The sequence below is a fragment of the Aotus nancymaae genome, unplaced genomic scaffold (genome assembly GCF_030222135.1).
Source record: "Aotus nancymaae isolate 86718 unplaced genomic scaffold, 86718_ANA_hifiasm-v0.15.2.pri h1tg000032l_0, whole genome shotgun sequence".
Taxonomy (NCBI): Eukaryota; Metazoa; Chordata; class Mammalia; order Primates; family Aotidae; genus Aotus; species Aotus nancymaae.
In genome coordinates this window covers 16,088,656-16,106,845 of record NW_026988445.1, presented here as the reverse complement: position 1 = coordinate 16,106,845, position 18,190 = coordinate 16,088,656, and the positions used below count along the sequence as shown (strand labels likewise).

At 44.9% G+C, this 18,190-nt stretch overlaps 1 protein-coding gene across 3 annotated transcripts in view; it reads right to left on the bottom strand.

Annotated features, from left to right (window-relative positions):
* GALNT2 (polypeptide N-acetylgalactosaminyltransferase 2) overlaps window positions 1-18,190 on the bottom strand; it is a 213,996-nt gene that overhangs the window by 68,049 nt on the left and 127,757 nt on the right. For all 3 annotated transcript variants that reach the window (XM_021677187.2, XM_012459853.2, XM_064383580.1), the window contains exon 3: window positions 12,183-12,336. In XM_021677187.2, coding sequence (XP_021532862.1) covers window positions 12,183-12,336 — 154 coding nt within the window. The remainder of the gene's footprint in view (window positions 1-12,182; window positions 12,337-18,190) is intronic.

Sequence of the window (18,190 nt, the reverse complement as noted above, 5' to 3'; positions counted from 1 at the left end):
TGCCAAATTCAGACTGGATTTGAATTCCAAATAAAACACACAGGTATTTTTCCTGCTTCCAGTGACAGTAAAGTTCCTTGCTACAGACCAACCTACTCACTGAAAGCAATCAGAAATTGTGGATGAAATACACCAAAGAATCTATTTGAAGGCACTGGAGAGTTAGCAAAGCAGCCAGGTGTTGTGAGGCCAGGTGTCCAGAAAGGAGAAGCACCTTGAGAGTAAGGCCAACATTCTCTGAGGTTCCTCTTCAATGACATGGAGCCAAATGGCCAACTGGGCTGACTGGGCAGAGCAGAAGCGACGGTCTTGTAGCTGCAGAGCCAAGTGACAGCTTCTGGAGGTGCCACGGGGCTGTGGAGGCCAGAAATGGACTTGAGGGCTTGCTGAGGAAACTGGGCTCTGATAAATATTCCATACTTCCAGGTCGAATCCCATAGGGCTACTTACTAGTGGCAAAAGAGAACTGGAAACTCACCAGCTCTCTCACAAAAGACCGAAACCCAGCTTTACACCAGCTCAATTCCAGACTTGATTAAAGCGACTTGCCCTATTTTAACTGCCTGCCAGAGAACAAACCTAAATCCTCTTTGGAGGATGAAAAAGTCAGTGAGAGCCCTTAAATATCTCTGTATTTATCCATACACAACTAAACACAATAACTGAAATGAAGAATTCAGCAGTGGATTTAAAAGCAGACTAGACATGGCAGAGGAAAGGATCAATGAGCAGGTGGCAGGCCAATAGAAATACATCCAGATAGAGGCACCGGGAATCAAAAAGAATAAAGAGGACAGAAAAGAGCTTATGAGGGACAGAGGAAATGTAGAAATATCTAACAAAGATGAAATTAAGATCTCAGGGGAAGAGGAGACAGAAATGCAACATGGCAAAACTGAAAAGGCATGAAGTTCAAGAGTTAGGAAATTCCACAAATCCCAAACAGGTTCAGCACAAGGAAAACAACTTCTAGGCATATTATTGAAAAATTGCTGAAAAAGGGAAATATCTGAAAAGGCAGCTGGAAGAAAAAGTCAAAATGTCTTCAAAAAGAACAAGAAAACTAACAGTAGATATCTCACCAGAAACAACAAAAAACAAGACAACTGAATGACAGTGTAAGGTGTTGACAGTCACCGTCAACTAAGAATTCCACAGCCAGTGAAATACTCTTCAAAAACCAAAGTAAGCTGGGCACAGTGGCTCATGCCTGTAATCCCAGCACTTTGGGAGGCTGAGGTGGGCAGATGGCTTGAGGCCAGGAGTTCAAGACCAGCCTGGCCAATATGGTGAAACCCCGTCTCTATTAAAAACACAAAACTATCTGGGCATGGTAGTGGGTGCCTATAATCCCAGCTACTTGGGAGGCTGAGGCAGAAGAATCGCTTGAACCAGGGAGGGGGAGGTTGCAGTGAGCTGAGATTGCACCACTGCACTCCAGCCTGGGCAACAAGAATGAGACTCTGTCTCAAAAAACATACACACACACACACACAAAAGTAAAGATGCTTTCAGACCAAAAAATGGATGGAATTCATTGCCAGCAAACTGGTACTAAGAGCAATACTAGTGAAATACAGAAGGAAAATGGTCTTAGGTGGAAAAACAGAAATATAAGAAATGAGGAGCAATGGGATATAAATATGTGAATAAATCAAAAGGACATTTACTGCATAAAACAAAAGAAATCCTGTAGAGTTGATAAAGAGAGAATTAAGCCAAATGACAACAGAGCACAAAGGGCTGAAGGTAAGTGGAAGGTAAATTATTATAAGGTCTGTGCATTGTCTAAGAAGTAATAAAAGTATTTATTTACAGTAGGCTCTACACGTGGACTTATTAGTCAAGAATTTGGCAAACTAACAGAGAAAAAAATACTTAATGTAGAAGGAAGATGCAATGGAAAACAAAACACAAAGCAGGTGGAACTAACAGAACGCAGCCACTGAGATGCTGGTGTTAAATCCCAATAAACCAGTACATAGATTAAATGTAAAAGAACTAAATACACCAAATAAAAGACAAAGATTGTTAGAGCAGATGAAAGTCCAAAATCCAACTGTAGGCTGCTTACAGAAGATACACTTTAAATATAAGGACATAAAAAGTCTGAAAGTGAAAGCAAGGGAAAAGATATGCCATGCAAAAACATGAAATCAAAGAAAGACAGTGCGGCTATACTGATATTGTAAGACAAGAAGCATCACTAGTGACAAGAAGGGCATTTCATAATGATAAAAAGGGTCAGTCTACAAAGAAGATAGCAGAAACTCTCAAACAGGTCTAAAATAGAAAGAATAGAGCCCTGTTGTAAATGGTCTAGAGTTTAGGTTACCCTTACTAGACTAAGTAATTGCCTGTTTCCTTGTCTGCCTCTCCTGCTAGACTGCAGTTTCTTGATGACAAAGATGATCCCCATTCCCAGGATGGTGGCAGAAAGAAAGGACTAAAGAATAAAGAAAGCAAATTACACAACTCATTTAGCATCATCATTGCGTTTGCTCAAACCGTAACCTAGAGTTACAGATGGGGAAACAGAGCCACATGTGTGGACAGGCACTCAGGGGTTAAGCTTTGAAAATACATTTGCCAATGATCTTTGAAAAAGAGACTTACAACGGGCCCTTCAGAGATGCCAACATCGACACAAACGAAATCTGTATAGTCAAAGCCTTATATTTGCTACCAGTCCAATGCATTCTTTAATTCAGATGGAGATAAGGCCTGAAATAGTCAAAAAAGGAGGAAACATATTAAGGGAAGAAAAAAAACGGTTTCAACGGTGGTTGAAACCAGAAGTTGGTTTTATAAAGACAGGAAAAATAAAACAAAACATAAACTATCATGCTGATGAATGACATGGCTTTGGTGTGAACTGTGCCCATGAGGTACAAGTTAGAACCTGCCGTTAAGCAAGGAGCCATTATTGCTGGCCACTTCCCACTCTCCACATCTTGTATATCTCACTGAGCCTGCCAGCACTCTTCCAACAGCAGGCAGAGATGTCACAGTGACAGGCAGAGATGTCACACTGACTGAACACACAAGCAGAAGTCTCACTTCCTGAACGACATCAGCAATGTTCCAAGGGATCAGAAATAAAAGTGCACTCTTCCAGTTCATTTTCTTTGAGAATCTGAAACTGGAAAAAGAAAAACAACTCCGTTTCTTCTCCATTTCTCAGGATCCCATCAACATGTGGCCAGCTACCCTCAGGAGGTTGTTTGGCTGCAAGTTATCAACACCCATCTCTTCCATTTTTTAGGTGCATTCAAGCCTCATGCCAAGACACATGCCTAAAAGCAAGGAGTATAAAAGACCCTCTGAAGAGCAAACAGTGAAGCAGCCACAACTATTAGTCAGAACCCTGAGTCAGGGATATATAGAGCGCTCCAATTCCTCCACCAGTGAGCCCTGTTATAACTCAGGCAAGTGGCTCACCTTTCTTGCCTGCCTCACAACAAGTGATAAAACTTCATGGCTTAATAACTGTAAAATCCCTGGGGGCTAAGGCTCTCTAGATACAAGGTGGTGTCTTATGAGGCCCTGGGATATCCCAACTGTCTACCTCTCCCTAAATATGTTCCTATTGACAACGTAAAAAATGGGAAAAGCAACCTCTGCTCTGCAAACTGAGCTTACGTCCCACCAAACCTGACTCCTGGGTGCAACTCTTCTACTTTCTGGAAGTGGAGTTAGAGTTCTGAGCCTTCTGGGAACTGGCATATGACATCATCAGAAGTATAACATCCCTACCCACTTTACAGGAGTGTGAGGCAGAGTAAATAAATTTTTTTATTTTTATTTTAGAGGCTCACTCTGTTGCCCAGGCTGGAGTGCAACAGCATGACCACAGTTCCCTGCAGCCACCAACTTCCGGGCTCGAGTCACCCTCCCATCTCAGCCTCCCAAGCAGCTGGACTACAGGTGCACACCATCACACTAGGCTAATTTTTTTTAGAGATGGGGTCTCACTATATTGCCCAGGCTGGTCTCAGCTGTCCTTCTGCTTCAGCCTCTCAAAGAGCTGAAATTACAGGTGTTAGCCACTGTGCCCAGCCTCGGAGTAAATAAAATTAATGCACATAAAAGGCTGAGCACAGGCCTTGGTACCAAAAAATGTTCAATAAACTGTTTTGTTGTTTTGATTATTGAATAGATTTTTATAGATTCGCTGTTACACCACACCCAAACTCCACCTACCCCACAGCCACAAATGCCAACAAAAGCCAGGACATCTAAGCCTAGAGAAGCCCCGTCCCCACATGTGACACCCCATGTGGCCTCCCATCTCCTCCACCAGGACTCTGTGTGGTGCAGCTTACAGTGTTGGAGTTGGGCTGCAAATCGATGCGGGAGGAGTGAGTGCTCGGGCCAGCTCTGCCAGGGAGCAGCAGCTTCATCACAAGAATCTCAGGAGGCCGTGGCACATGTTTATGAGACATCGTGAGCTGCTGAGAAGTACAACATACGGGCAAAGCTCCAGTCCCGCCCAGATTGCCAATTGTACTCCACTGGGGAGCCATGCAGATTTCCCTAGATATTCTGCCCTCCTAAAAAGAAAATTCCGAGTCCCCTAATAGTTGCCTTAGCCAAAGCTTCCCTCCAAGCTGGCTGACTTAATGCTGAAAACCTTTCCTTGGCTTCAGCAGTGTTCTTCCAGAATAAGAATGGAAAGTTTGGATTTCATCTTTCCCCGAAATCCTTAATCCTGATTAGCCACCCTTAAAACAACTGACATCAGCGCTGACATTTCAGTGAGAGTAAACAGCACAACCCGGGACTTCAATGTCTGCCCTCTTAAAATGACCCTAAAAAATAAATCAATGAACACACCCTTAAGAGTTTGATGTGTTTGGGCTGCGTTAAAGGCAGACATTTCAAAAGTGGTCAAAACAGAGTTCTTTAGTGATTCTGCTAAACAAAGTCTGAGCCATTAAGAATCTGTAAGTGGAGTAAAAGCAATATACTCTTGACTTAAAGATAAACTGATTAGGTGTACAACTTGGACAAACTCCTCTTAAAGAAGGTTCCTTTGTGGGCATATGGTTCAGGCAGTAGAATTTCAGCCTGAGACACAAACATGTTTCAAAACCCCTCATTTTAAATGTAGTGGTGGCAAGGCAGAGAAAAGCTTTCTAAATAACTTAATGTTTGAAACCCGAAGGAAACCTGTTACTTTACCAAGCAGTTCTCATTTTTAAAGGATTTAATGAAGTCAGTGAAAAGGAATGGTGTCTAGTTCACAGGGGAAAGAAGAAAACAAAGATAATGGTTTCTCCCCTAAAGGTTTCTTTCATTTTACATATGTAAACAATTTCAAAGTAAACTCTCAAGTTTTCCCCAGTACAGAGAAAGAGATTCCATAAACTTCCTGGGTTCCTCTTGGTTCCTGTACTTTATTTTCTTATCAGATGTATTTCCAGGCAAAAAAAATCTAATCAAAACCCTCCTGGAAAGGAGTCTGGATCCTGGAAAGGCTCCAGCTTGACGGCAATCACCTTCTAAGCACAGCATACTCTAAAGAAGGCATCAAGGATATGTTACCCCTGGGATCTTCCTACCAGATAACACTGGGGAGGGGCCTCAGAAGAGCTTAAGAGAAAATGGAAGCAAGTGTTACCCAAGTCATTTTAGGATCTGGCTGGCCGGCCCTTGCCAAGATGTATCATTTCTACTCTGTATTAGTCAGCTTGGGCTGAGAATACCACAGACGGGACCTTAAACAATAGACTATTTCTTTTTGAGGGTTTTTTTTTTTTTTTAGAGACAAGGTCTTGCTCTGTTGCCCAGGCTGAAGTGCAGTGCGGGCTCAACCTCCTGGGCTCAAGCATTTACCTGCATTGGCCTCCCAAAGTGCTGGGATTACAGGTGTGAGCCACTGCACCTGGCCCAACAATAGATTTATATTTCTTAAAGTTCTGGAGACTGAAAGCTCAGATCAAGATGCCAGCAGATCTGGTTCCTGGTGAGATCTCTTCCTGGCTTGTAAGTGGCCCCGTTTTACCGTGTGCTCACATGGTAGGGAAAAAGGTCTCTCCTTCCATCTTCCTCTTACTATAAGGACACCATAGGGTGGATCAGGGCGCCACCCTTAGGACCTCCTCTAACCTTAATCACCTCCACAGGACCTGTCTCCAAATACAGTCACTCTGGGGTTTGGGTCTTTAACATATGAAATTTGGAGGGGTACAATTCAGTTCACAACACACTCATACTTCCATGTGGCTGCTAGTCAGAGGGACAGAGACTTCCAGTGGGGCTACAAAGCTAAGGAGGTGATGGCTTTCAACACCACCTTTGAGGGCTGGCTGATGGAGAAGGCAGGTATGACTCAGAGCAATAACAGAAAAAAACAACAAAAAAAACACTTCAACATGCATTTTTTTAAAAATTTTTTTTAACTAATGGTGGGGGGAAACAGTTAGGTAAATGAGGGCTTGACAGGAAGCCCTGTGGCCATTTGGGTGGGACAGTTTCTTCAATGTGCCAGACCAACTTAGGCTATACAAAATATGCAGCTTCATTGGGCCCTGGTGGTAGATGCCAGGAGCACCCCACGGGTATTCCAACATCCCCCGATCCTCCGCCCCCACATTTCCATCTTCGTTCTGGGTGGGTGGCACAGCTCGAGGCTGAGAACCACTGAATGAGACACTCCCCTGACGCTCCTTTTAGCTTCTCAGTTGCAGAGTTTCATGAAATTACATCCCCTGATCATGGGAACGCAGCCTAAAATAGTCTGCAATCTACAGTGTTAGACTGTCCTCCAAGTGTCAGCCGCTGGCTTCAAATCCACAGCTAAAAATCTCAAAGTTGGAACCGCCCAGGGCTCAGGCCTCAGGCCCCTTCTGTCTGCATCCATTCTCTTGGGTTTAACCTCCAGCCTCATAGCTTTAAATACCATCCATACACTGAACATTTCCAAATTTATATTCCCATAAGACCTTCCTCCCAAACACCAGACACATATCCCGCCACCTACAAAACAGGTCCACCTACACTGAGAGGCATTAACATGTAAAAATTTCCCCACACCTGCTCCACTCACCGCCTCCCCACAGCTCAGCTGGGGTGACTGCAAGTCTTCCCTTGCGCCAGCCACAATCAGTGGCACCCCCTTCCAAGCACCCCGCCCGCCTGCTACAGTCCCTTAGCACATCCTGTTGGCCCCACCTTCAGAATACAGCCCATCTGACCACTTCTCACCACCACCAACGCTACTTTCCATTACCTTCTGCCTGGACAGTAAGAACAGCATCCCAATCCAGGGACAGAGAGAGAAGAAACACCTAATACAAAAAAGCAACTTCAGAATTCCCATTGGTTTAATTTGCTTTTAAGTCTTGATAACTTATTTGAAATTTCCAAGCAAAAAGACTTTTTTTTTTTTAAATTGAGAAACCATGCAGAGATCACTATTAGAAGTGAGGGATATCCCAATTACCCTGACTTCATCATTACACATTGTAGACAGGTATCAAAATCTCATATGTATCCCCAAGATAGATACAACTATAATATATTGATTTAAAAATACAAAAAAATAAAAAGCAAAGAAATGGTGCTTTCAAAAATAGGATGAGGCTGAATGTGGTGGCTCACACCTATAATCTCAGCACTTTGGGAGGCTGAGGAGGGAGAATTGCTTGAGGCCCGGTGTTTGAGACCAGTTTGGGCAACACAGTAAGAACCCATCTCTACAAAAAGCCTAGCATGGTGGTGTACACCCATGGTCCCAGCTACTCAGGAGGCTGGGGCAGAAGAATCACTTGAGCCCAGGAGTGAAAGGCCACAGTGAGCCAGCATTGTACCACTTCACTACAGCCTGAGTGACAGAGTGAGACCCTGAAGCAAGAAAAAGAAAAAAAAAAAAATATTAGATGGGCTACCAACTTTCTAATATCTCAGAGGGCCTAATATATCCTATAGTATTAAATACTTCACTCACAGCTGGCTGTGGTATGCTTCCTGATTCCATGTAAATATTTCTTCTTGGTACACAATATTTTATACATTTAGAAGGGTAAATAAAGCATAGCCCAGAGTTTTGTGTTTGTCTGTTTGTTTGTGAGGCTCTGAAGCCTTGATTCCTTGTACCTATCCCTGATGGTAATAAGGGTTAGACTGTAATCGCAGTTTTCCAGTCCTAGGAGAACACAAACTCAATGAGGTTATTTGTGGCCTATCTTGAGTTCATATGACCTTTACTGCTTAAATATCCCCTTTTCCTTCTCCTGTATTCTTTTATGATTCTTCATATCTTGCATGATTTATTGGACACTCACTATATGCCAGGCACTCTGCAAAACAATTCACTCACTCAGCAAATACTTACTGAATTTACTGAGTGCCCGGAGGTGTCTGAATAACAACCCTCAATATAATAACTCACTATTTGTAGTAAAGATGGATCAAGAAAGAAAAAAATAAGTAAAACACACAACGTGTAGGTGGTGAGAGGGGCTATGGAGAAAAATCAGGCAGGAAAGGAGGACAGGATGTTTTGGAGTAGGGGTCAGGTGGCTGAACTCCTAGGGAAGATGGTCAAGGGATACCTCACCGAGGCGGCTCTCAGGGGAGGAGCAACCAACCCTTGTAAACGTGTTGCTTAATCTTCATAGGTTACAGATAGAGTCATGTTATGTCATCTTATAGCTGATAAAGGTCACAGAATTAAGAACTGGAGGGTGTGAGAGAGTTTTAATTCTGTAGGACTCCAAACACCTCGTTCTTAATGACCTTCCACCTGCACTGCTTTCAGATTTATCACAACTAAAGACTGAATTCTACTATGCAAGCATTTCTATAGATCAACATGAAGGGAAATACTGTAGAGACAAAAAACAATTTTATATAGAAAGGTCAAATTCTTTAATAGCTCTCCATTAGATATACTGGGAGAGAAATTTAAAGAGGTAACCCAATCTTTTTAACCTGACATTCAACAAGAATGGTAATTCTAGAGCTTACACTTTGAGACATTAAATCAGCTCAGCTCTAGGCATCCAACTGACTATGGATAGACTTTAATTTAGCCCAAATCCAACAAATGCGGAAGGCATCCCAGCTGCCCCTTTAACACATGCAAATGAACACGACACACTGGCTGGAGCTAAAATTAAACGCACCTAAAACGCATCCCACACTGTGGGATGAATAGTCAAACATCTGTTTGGACAAACTCGTATTTCAAAAACTTTGAAAAAAATAGATGTACATATAGTTTTGGGGACTTTGTAGGGACTTGCAAGGGAGGCAGATGAGAAACCCAGCCCACATGCTGATGAGCCATGAGAAAGAACAGTATTCTTCTCTCAGCTCGCAGGGTAAGTATGTAAAGATAAAATCTCAGTGGGAAAACTAGCTCTTAAACCACACGGTGAAAAGAATTCAGACCAACTCATGGAGATGTCATTCCAAGCAGTCGACTGAAGTCATCAGGGAAGATTTTTGCACTAGATTCTGCTAGACTTTATTCCCCTGAGTTTAGGCCAAGCCCTTCTTAAAAGCTACACAGACCTTTTCTGGTCTTGAGTCAGTAGCTCTTAATCACTGGGCAAGTTATTAACATTCCAAGCGCCTCCGTTTCCTCTCTGTGTAATGAAGACAAGTTTCAAGCCTACCTTAAAGGGTTGTGCGGACAGTGTGGGTGGGGGCTGGAGAAGCACCTGGCATGGGCTGCTTGGCTGGGTTAGCCTGGGCGTGGGCTGGCGGTGGGGGAGTACACAGCTAGGACCCTCTGACGAAAGTGAAGGACCGACCCTGTCCCCAGAAATGCACATACTTGTACACCTGCGACCTTGCACACAGCTTTGGCCACAAGACTTTCACAACATCCCAAAGCCCACGCATGGCTCCTTGGAGGTCCTTGGACCCCAGGTTGTCACCCCTTATTTTAGATACAGTATTTAACAGTTAATCAAGCTGACTTTAACTGGGACAGCATAAGGACTGAGTAGAGCTATCTTCAGAAAAGAGATTAACGGATGACAGGAAACCTTAATCAAAGACAATCTTTTCAAGTGAAGTTAGGCAGATGATGAGATTCTTAATACTATATAAGATATGCATGTTTACATATACACATTTGTATCAGATATTAACACACAAACACACACACTTTTCCCGGCCCTAAAAAACTGTAAAGCTACATATTTCTTAAATATGAGCTGGAATAGGTGAACAGAGCTGACTGGAACTCAAAGAAAGCTGTTAAGAAAGGAAGCTCCTGGGAGTTAGCTGGCACCTACACTGTATGTCCATAAAGTTCCTTGAGAGTAGAAGAGAAAAATCCTCCTTCACTGCATGCAGTGTGTGTGAATGTAGTTTCACTGGCTGTTTGTCTCTCTCCACCTCTGCCTCCTCATCAATCCCTGAAACTCCCGCCCGTGAAATTAGACCCTTGCTGGCTCTCTGGGAGCCCCACACTTTCCTGGCAGGGCTTCTGCACTTCTTTCTTCCTCGGTGTCCCCACCCAATTCACCTCTCTTGGGACCTGTCCTGCCCCTCCCAGCCTCCTGAGTGCCTCAAAAGTGTTCATGCGAAGTAGACTGTCCAACCCACGGAGCTACACAACCTTACTTCCTGGTGCACCTGCCATCCCTAGCAGCTGGAATGGGACCAGATTTTTCTGGTGAAAATTCCAGGATTGGAGCACAGAGTCTGACATATGGTAGATGTGTAGTCCATATTCCATTCACTGATGAATGAATGACTCCAAAAGTAACTTATCAGGAAGATACAGCAAGCACCCAAGAAAACAGCTGCCTTCCAAATGCAGCTCCTTATTTTTTAATAATCTGAAACAAATCAAATTCACTAAGAATTCCAATGTGAATGACCTCCCAATCAAGGTTCTGATCAGCAAAGCTTACAGGTATGGGATGACAATGAGGGTTATGAATATCACTTTCCTGATAAGTGGTGACAAATACTCTTTAAAATGCCTGGCAGCCTCCTGAGCTGAGCTTCATAGACCCCAAAGTACCCTCTACCCACAAGATCTCTGAAGAATAAAAAGGGGTGGGTGTGGTGGTTCATGCCTGTAATCTCAGCACTTTGGGAGGCTGAGGCGGGCAGATCACTTGAGGTCTGGAGTTTGACACCAGCCTTGCCAACATGGTGAAACCCCGTCTCTACTAAAAATACAAAAATTAGCCAGGCATGGTGGCAGGCACCTGTAATTCCAGCTACTCTGGGAGGCACAGGTTGCAGTGAGCTGCGATCACACCACTGCATTCCAGGCTAGGCAACAGAGCAAGACTCTAAAAAAAGAAGAAGAAGAAGAAGGGGGGGCGGTGGAGGAGGAGGAGGAGGAGGAGATCAGGAGAACAGTAGCTCATGCTTGTAATTCCAGCAGTTTGTGAGGCTAAGGCGGGAGGATCACTTAACACCAGGAGTTCAAGACCAGCCTCAGCAACATGGCAAGACCTCACCTCTACCAAAAAAAAAACATAAAAATTTTTAAATAAGTAAATATTATCTGGGGTGGTGGTGAATGCCCGTAGTCCTAGCTACTCAGGAGGCTGAGATAGGAGGATTGCTTGAGCCCAAGAATTTGAGGTTATAATGAGCTACGATCATACCACTGCATTCCAGACTGGATGATAGAGTGAGACCCTATCCCTAAAAATAAAAAGAAAGATGTGGACAAGAGCCTTTCCTTCAGTACAGGGTGTGGACAGGTGGCACCTGTCCTTCCCGTGTTTCTGTTCAATTTAACATCTACTGTGCTGGGTAGTCCATTTCACCTTTCTAATCTCTAGAACATTTCCAATTTAAGCTGTTCCAATAAGCAGCAATTTAGATTTTCTTCCTCCAAGGTTGGGAACAATGAAAAATTTTGCATCTTTGTGAATGGATCATAAAAATAACAAGTGATTAGTAAATATAAAGCCAGTCACAGAACTTTCTTTCTGACTTCGATGCTCTAGCCAGAAACCCACAGCCTCTGCACAATTGCCATAGGGCACCTAAAGACTAGAACTAGATCTAGAACCATCCTTCCACTGCCTATGGGTGAAGTTCCATTGCCACATACCTCAGGATTTTTCCTAGTTTTACAACACACATTCAATTTCCCAGAGTAATGGGAAAGTTCTAGAGCAACAGGTGAAAGCGACATATTGGTTTGTGCGAAAGCAAACGAAGCTGCAGCGGGTGCTTGGTGGGGTACTTACTGGTCATGCCGGGTGTCAGGGATGGCTCTGTCCATTCGCAGCTTATCACTCTCTACTTGGTTGAACTTGTTGCGGGCGTAGGGGTCCTGCCCGGAGCGGACCATCGTCCCTCCAACGTAAGCTTCCTGGTTAAAGTCTGGCCACCGTACTTTCCCTAGAAAGAGCAGAGCAGAAGGTAGGAATGAGGGAAAATGTGACCAAGGGCTCATCACAGAGACTACAGTAAGTGTTAACTCAAGAAATCGCAGCCATGGCCGCTTCATATAGTGGCCATTTAAAATAACAAACTAGCCGAAAACAGCACAAGCAAGCATCAGCCTGCCTACAAGCCAGAGAACAGAAAACTGCAGCTTTGCCGTTTTCAACACCAAAGTTAAAGGCTTGGCGTGCAGGCATCTGTCCAGTGAACAAAGTAAAATCAAAGTACCCATCCATAATGGTGGCATCATTCATGTTTTCTATAAAAGGAGATATTCTCAGCTTGTCTCACCTTTCTAGGGATTATCTCAGGTAGGTGAAGAAGATAATGTATAAACTACACATAAGGTATTCCACCATGTAACATCAGGTAACACAAAAATTAATGTTTATACAAAAAATAAGCCGTAAAGAACAGGATATCAAAACACCCCTTGGTGAGACCTTGTCACGGGGTCCTTTTTGCAGCTGTTAGCATGCCTGACTCCAGGGGGAGAAAGTGAAGGATGTGGCTCACAGAGGTATCACCACATGCGCTGCAGGGGCCTGGCCATTCCTAACACACACGTCGTACCCGTTCTCTTCCTGGAGGGAAGGAAGCCAAGGCAGCCTGCCTGTCCCCTAGCATTAGCCTGAACCGTAGAATGCCTGCTGCCCTAGAATGCCAAGCACAAGGTTCTCCAAGAACATACCACTGCATTGGGGAGCCCTATCCTAGGGTAGAGGCAGTGCTGGCCGCCAAGGAGCATCCAGGGGAGAGCCCTGCTAGGTGAGTGAAGTCAGGATGAGCCCAGGTGTAATACAGGCAGAGCCAGAGAAATGTATGAAGGCAGGATGCTCAAACAGCAGAAGAAGGGTAGAAGGAGAGGCAGACTTGAGGTCAGAACATTCATGATTCTGTGTCAACCTGGGTTTCAAGCAAGCACCATTCACCATTTGCTACCTATATGACCCGGATATGTTACCCATTGTTTGAAATTAAGTTTCCTACAGAATAAATAAATAGAATAACAACGGGTTCTTCATGAGGACTTAATGGCCTATGAATGATGTTTTACTTCATAGATATGACAAACTAAAAAATAATAATAATAAACACCAACGACAACCCTATTCACATGAAACTCATGCAATTTCCAGTGGCTGGAACTGCCATGAGGAAACATAAGGTTGTTGTGGGGGCAGGGAGTGCAGGGTTCCTGTTCTTTATGGGGTGGTCTGGTAAGGCCTAACAAGATGATTCGGAGCAGATACCCGAAAAAAGGCAGGGCATGGGAATGCAGCTCTCTGGGAGAACAGGGCATCGCAGTGCAAATGTCCTAGGGTGGGCATGAGAGTGCCCATTCAGGAACCAGCCAGGAGGCCAGTGTGACTAAGGAGCATGCAAGAGCCTGGCAGTCAGAGCCAAGGTAGGAGGGGGAAGGCAGGGCTGCCAGCAGCTACACGGAACAGGGAAGCGGTGGGGGCGGCAGCTCTTCCGAAGCATGTCAACCCTTGGGTTGTGCAGTTGACACTGAAAACACGATATCATAATAGTGTTTTCCAACATAAATCTCTCATTACACAATTGAAGGACCACAGTGTTCCTTTCTGTATTTCAGAGATGAGGAAACTGAGAATCAGTTACATGTAATTTGTTCAAAACAGAAGAGTAAATTTTCTATCTAAAAGCTCATCTGCTTCTTGTTGCAATTGTCCTGCAAGGTCAGAACCCCCATCGCATCACAGCTGGTTGCCGTGGATGTGATGCTTGGGGGGTCACAGAAGCCTGGCCTCTCAAATAGAAAATCAGTTCCAAAACCCACGAGCCTGGCTACTGCGATGATTCTGCGGCCTCAATAAATAGCTGCCTGCGGGAGCCGGCCAAGGTGTCAGCATTTTCTTCCACCTAAAATAAAATGTTTCCAAAACATTTTACTGGAAATATGTTTTCCATGCAAAGACAACCCTAAAAATGCCTACCCTCCACTCTTTCCCTATCTTCCTGCCTTCACTCTCATATATTTTCAAGGATGAGAAGAAAAACAACACCCACCACAGCCTCTACTCCTCACCACTCACCAATGAGTTTATCCTTTTTCGATCTAACACAAAAGAGGCTTTGAAGCCTTTGTTAAAATCTAAACCAGCAGCACCTACAGCAGAATTCCAATAAGCTGATTCTGACAAATGTTATTTCATGTTCTGAATACCCTGCACCATGGAACTTTGAACTATGGAATAAAGAACCATGGCGGAGTCCAACACACAGCCAGAGAAGAGGCCGCCACCGGAGAGAGGTTTCATCTTACCGTGTAACTCTGCTTGCGACTTACTTGCTTCTCACTGGCAGGCTGGGGATAGCAAGGTCTGAGTACTCTGGTTGGTGTAGGCCTGTGTGCAAGGACAGCAGTGGCCACGGGACACACTCCTGAAATGGGATTGAGCTCTTGAAGGTTCAATCCCATTTCCACCTGTACATCTCTTTGTGCTCTCACACCCCAACCGCGCTTCTGGAATAAGACCATCACAGAACAAGGTCTACAAGATGTCTAATGCCAGTCAGCCTTGGGGCGGCTCAGACCGTGGCTGGCGGTGCCTGCTAGATGACTTCATGCGAGGCATCGTGCTAGAGCCTGCAGGGAATAACAGCACACACAGGCCCGTGACCCATGCTTGTGGACTTCATGTTCTAGGAGGTGGAGGGAGACAAACAAGAATCAAATGACTATACTAATAAATTTATCAATGAGAACTGAGCTAAGTGCTCTGAGGTTGAGAAATGAAGCATCTAATGGAGGAATCTTATCTAGACTGGGAATCAGGGACAGCTTCCCTGGAGAAGGATTATTTGAGCTGAGATTTGAATAATGAGTAAAAATGAACTAGGAGAAGCCCTTGAAACTTCACAGAAATAGCATCTTTCTTCAGTACCTAAAGACTACAGGAGTATACTTAGCAGTACCCTGCCACACCCTGCCACACCCTCTTCCTTTGATGTAGGAGCATCTTCAACAGGACCCTGCTGGGCCCTGCCTTGCCTTTGGCACTCTCCCGGAGACACACAGCCGTTTTACCAGAGACAGACCATCAACAGTATTTCTTTCATAAAAGCTTAGCAGTACTGGAGTACTACAGGGGCTTTCAAGTTTGCTTGACAATGACACACATTTAACACTGTGACCCAGGTGTCACAATGCAAAACATACACACAAACTGATACAAAAGTCTCGCAATACCAAACTTACCCTCACTATATGCGATGAACAGATATATTCTATTTTTGTTTTATGTATCTCTCGAAATTGGCTTCACCACCTAATAATGGGTCACAACCCACAATTTGAAAAACACTAGGCTAAAAAACCAATACTAAAATTGGTAATTTCTGAACTATATAGAATTGCTAGGGTTTAAGCCACCCTCAGAGGCAATAGCAGGAGAATCCATGGAGAACAAGGCATGCAGAGAGCACATGTGCCCCAGCCCAACCCCACGCAGACAGGGAAGTGGCGAGAGGCAAAGGGAGCGAGGTATGAGAGGTTAGAAAAAGAGCCAAAAACCAACCAACGAAACATCTGAATATATTGCCTTCTTAAAAAAAATGACATCCATACATCATCTTGTGCTTTTATCATCTCTTTAAAATCTTAAAAAAGAGTTCTGGAAATTAAAGAGCTTTAGAAAATAAAAATACATAGGAATCTGGGAAAAATGGACTTGGCTAAGCAGAAGCAGCTGATGGAAAATACTTCAAAGATATAATAACATTTTACACGAGGAGGCAGAAACTAGCTTCATCACCAAAGATGACAAGAAAATAAAACACACATTTAAATAACATGAGAAAGGTATTTAAATAACATGAGAAAAGAAAGAGCTTTGCCCCAAGAAGGGCTGTGGAAACAGTCTGCTTATTAAATAAGGTTAGGGAAACATTTTTGAGGAAATTTCTTTCTAGAAGATAGACTTCTCTTAGATGTGGTCTTTGAAACCAAAGAAGGAATCGATTGACCTCACCAGCTTTGAAACCTCTGATTCAGTAAAGCTTACAGCTTATTATTCTGCAGACAGAAGCAGCCACCTGTCTGTGACCCCGTGCCGACCTACTGGGCTGGAATGAGGACTGAGCTAGTCCCAGCCAAGCCCCCAGGCGGTCCCACCGACTGCCCCGCTCCCCACATGCATGGCTGTGTCCTCTGAGAAGCACTCGGTACACAAGGAACTCGCTCTCCTGGGCTGCTGGTCCTGCCCCGCCACTCCTCCCATAGCTCCAGGCTCCCCTTCCCACCCAGGTGAAGACAGAGCTCCTCACTTCACAGACTCATCCTCGCCCACAGCACAGCCCCCAGCACCCTACTAGCACAGTCTCCAAGCACCTGTCAACGGCTTTACTACTGAGGGTCGCGTCCTGGGTAGAAAGTTCCGGAGGCTGACCGTGAAAAGGCATCCAATGCTGCACGTGACTGGGAGGAACGCAGCTTGGCGTTAGTTCTTACACATGGCCTCGCTGCGCGCCGATCCAGCCGCGTCTGAGATGCTGCAGTCGTGCGCGGGACGCTTACTCCTACGCCTCTTCCGCTCTTTTGCAGACATTTTTTAAATGTGTTCCCCGGCAAAGCCTGTCAGCCCTCCCGAGCCTGCCTACCCTATCAGTCAGATCCCCGGCTGGAGCACGCAGAACACAGGGTGCGGAGCTGGCCAACAGGGACCCAGGCCAATGCTGTGTCACCCATGAGGATCTGAAGACTTGAGCAGAGGAGCAGCAGAACACATGCGCATGCGCGCGCACACGCATACGCACGCACACACACACGCAGGCACACACGCACACACACGCACACACAGAGCACAAAATCCATGTCTGAGGGTGAGCTTGGCTCACTGACTCCCTCTGACCCTCTGGTCTATATAAAATCGGAATAACATTCCATCTCTGGGGTTTTCTAACAACTAAATGAGATGACCACAGCAAAAGCTAAGTCCTACACTAACTCCTATATAAATTAACTGATATTCACAGGCAGAAATGACCAAACACAGACAGAATGCCCCTGCCTCTCTGATGTAACTCCCTATGCCCTCACCCAGAAAGCACTGCTGGGAACTGCCCAGCTACCAGGTCCTCTGTGACAACAATGAGGGGTGTCCCACTCTGCAACTGACCCCAGGAAGCAAGCAGGAAGCATAGAGTGAATTCTTACCTTCCTCTTGGGGTTCCTGTGGGCACTGCCCAGGTGAGCAGGGGTGCTGACCTGCGGATGCACTGAATTCATGCCCCGCTGTCACCCACGAGTACCTCCTCCCAGCCCCACGGTGCTGTGAGAAGAGAGAAGGCCGGCCGTGGATGATTTCACCCACGTCTACACCTGTAACCTTCCATTTCCATCTGCTGTTCCCATGAATCTTCTGGAAATAACTCAGCATCATTCTCCGCTTGCTTTACGCAGGGGGAGATGTGAGACAGGTCCCATGTCAGGTGAAGTGGGGCGGAAGGGAGTCTGGCTCTGAAGTCATGGGTGTTAGCGCTTGAAAGAGGAATAGTTTGGACACAGCCCACTTTACAAAATGGAAGTGCCAGGGGCCTACTCTAGAGGAAATTAGTGTTGCTATCAGCTATATCATAATCAGTGAGGTCCTCACATTTTTTTACTGAAGCTGTTTTTAACATTCCTCAGCAGGACTGGGTCTGAGAAACCCCAGGACTGTGCACAGACGGAAAGCACCAGCCCTCTGCCCCTCACCTATGCATGCCACGGGCAGCTTCCTTTGCCATTTTCTTTTCTTTTTTTTCTTTTCTGAGACGGAATTTTGCTCTTGTTGCCCAGGCT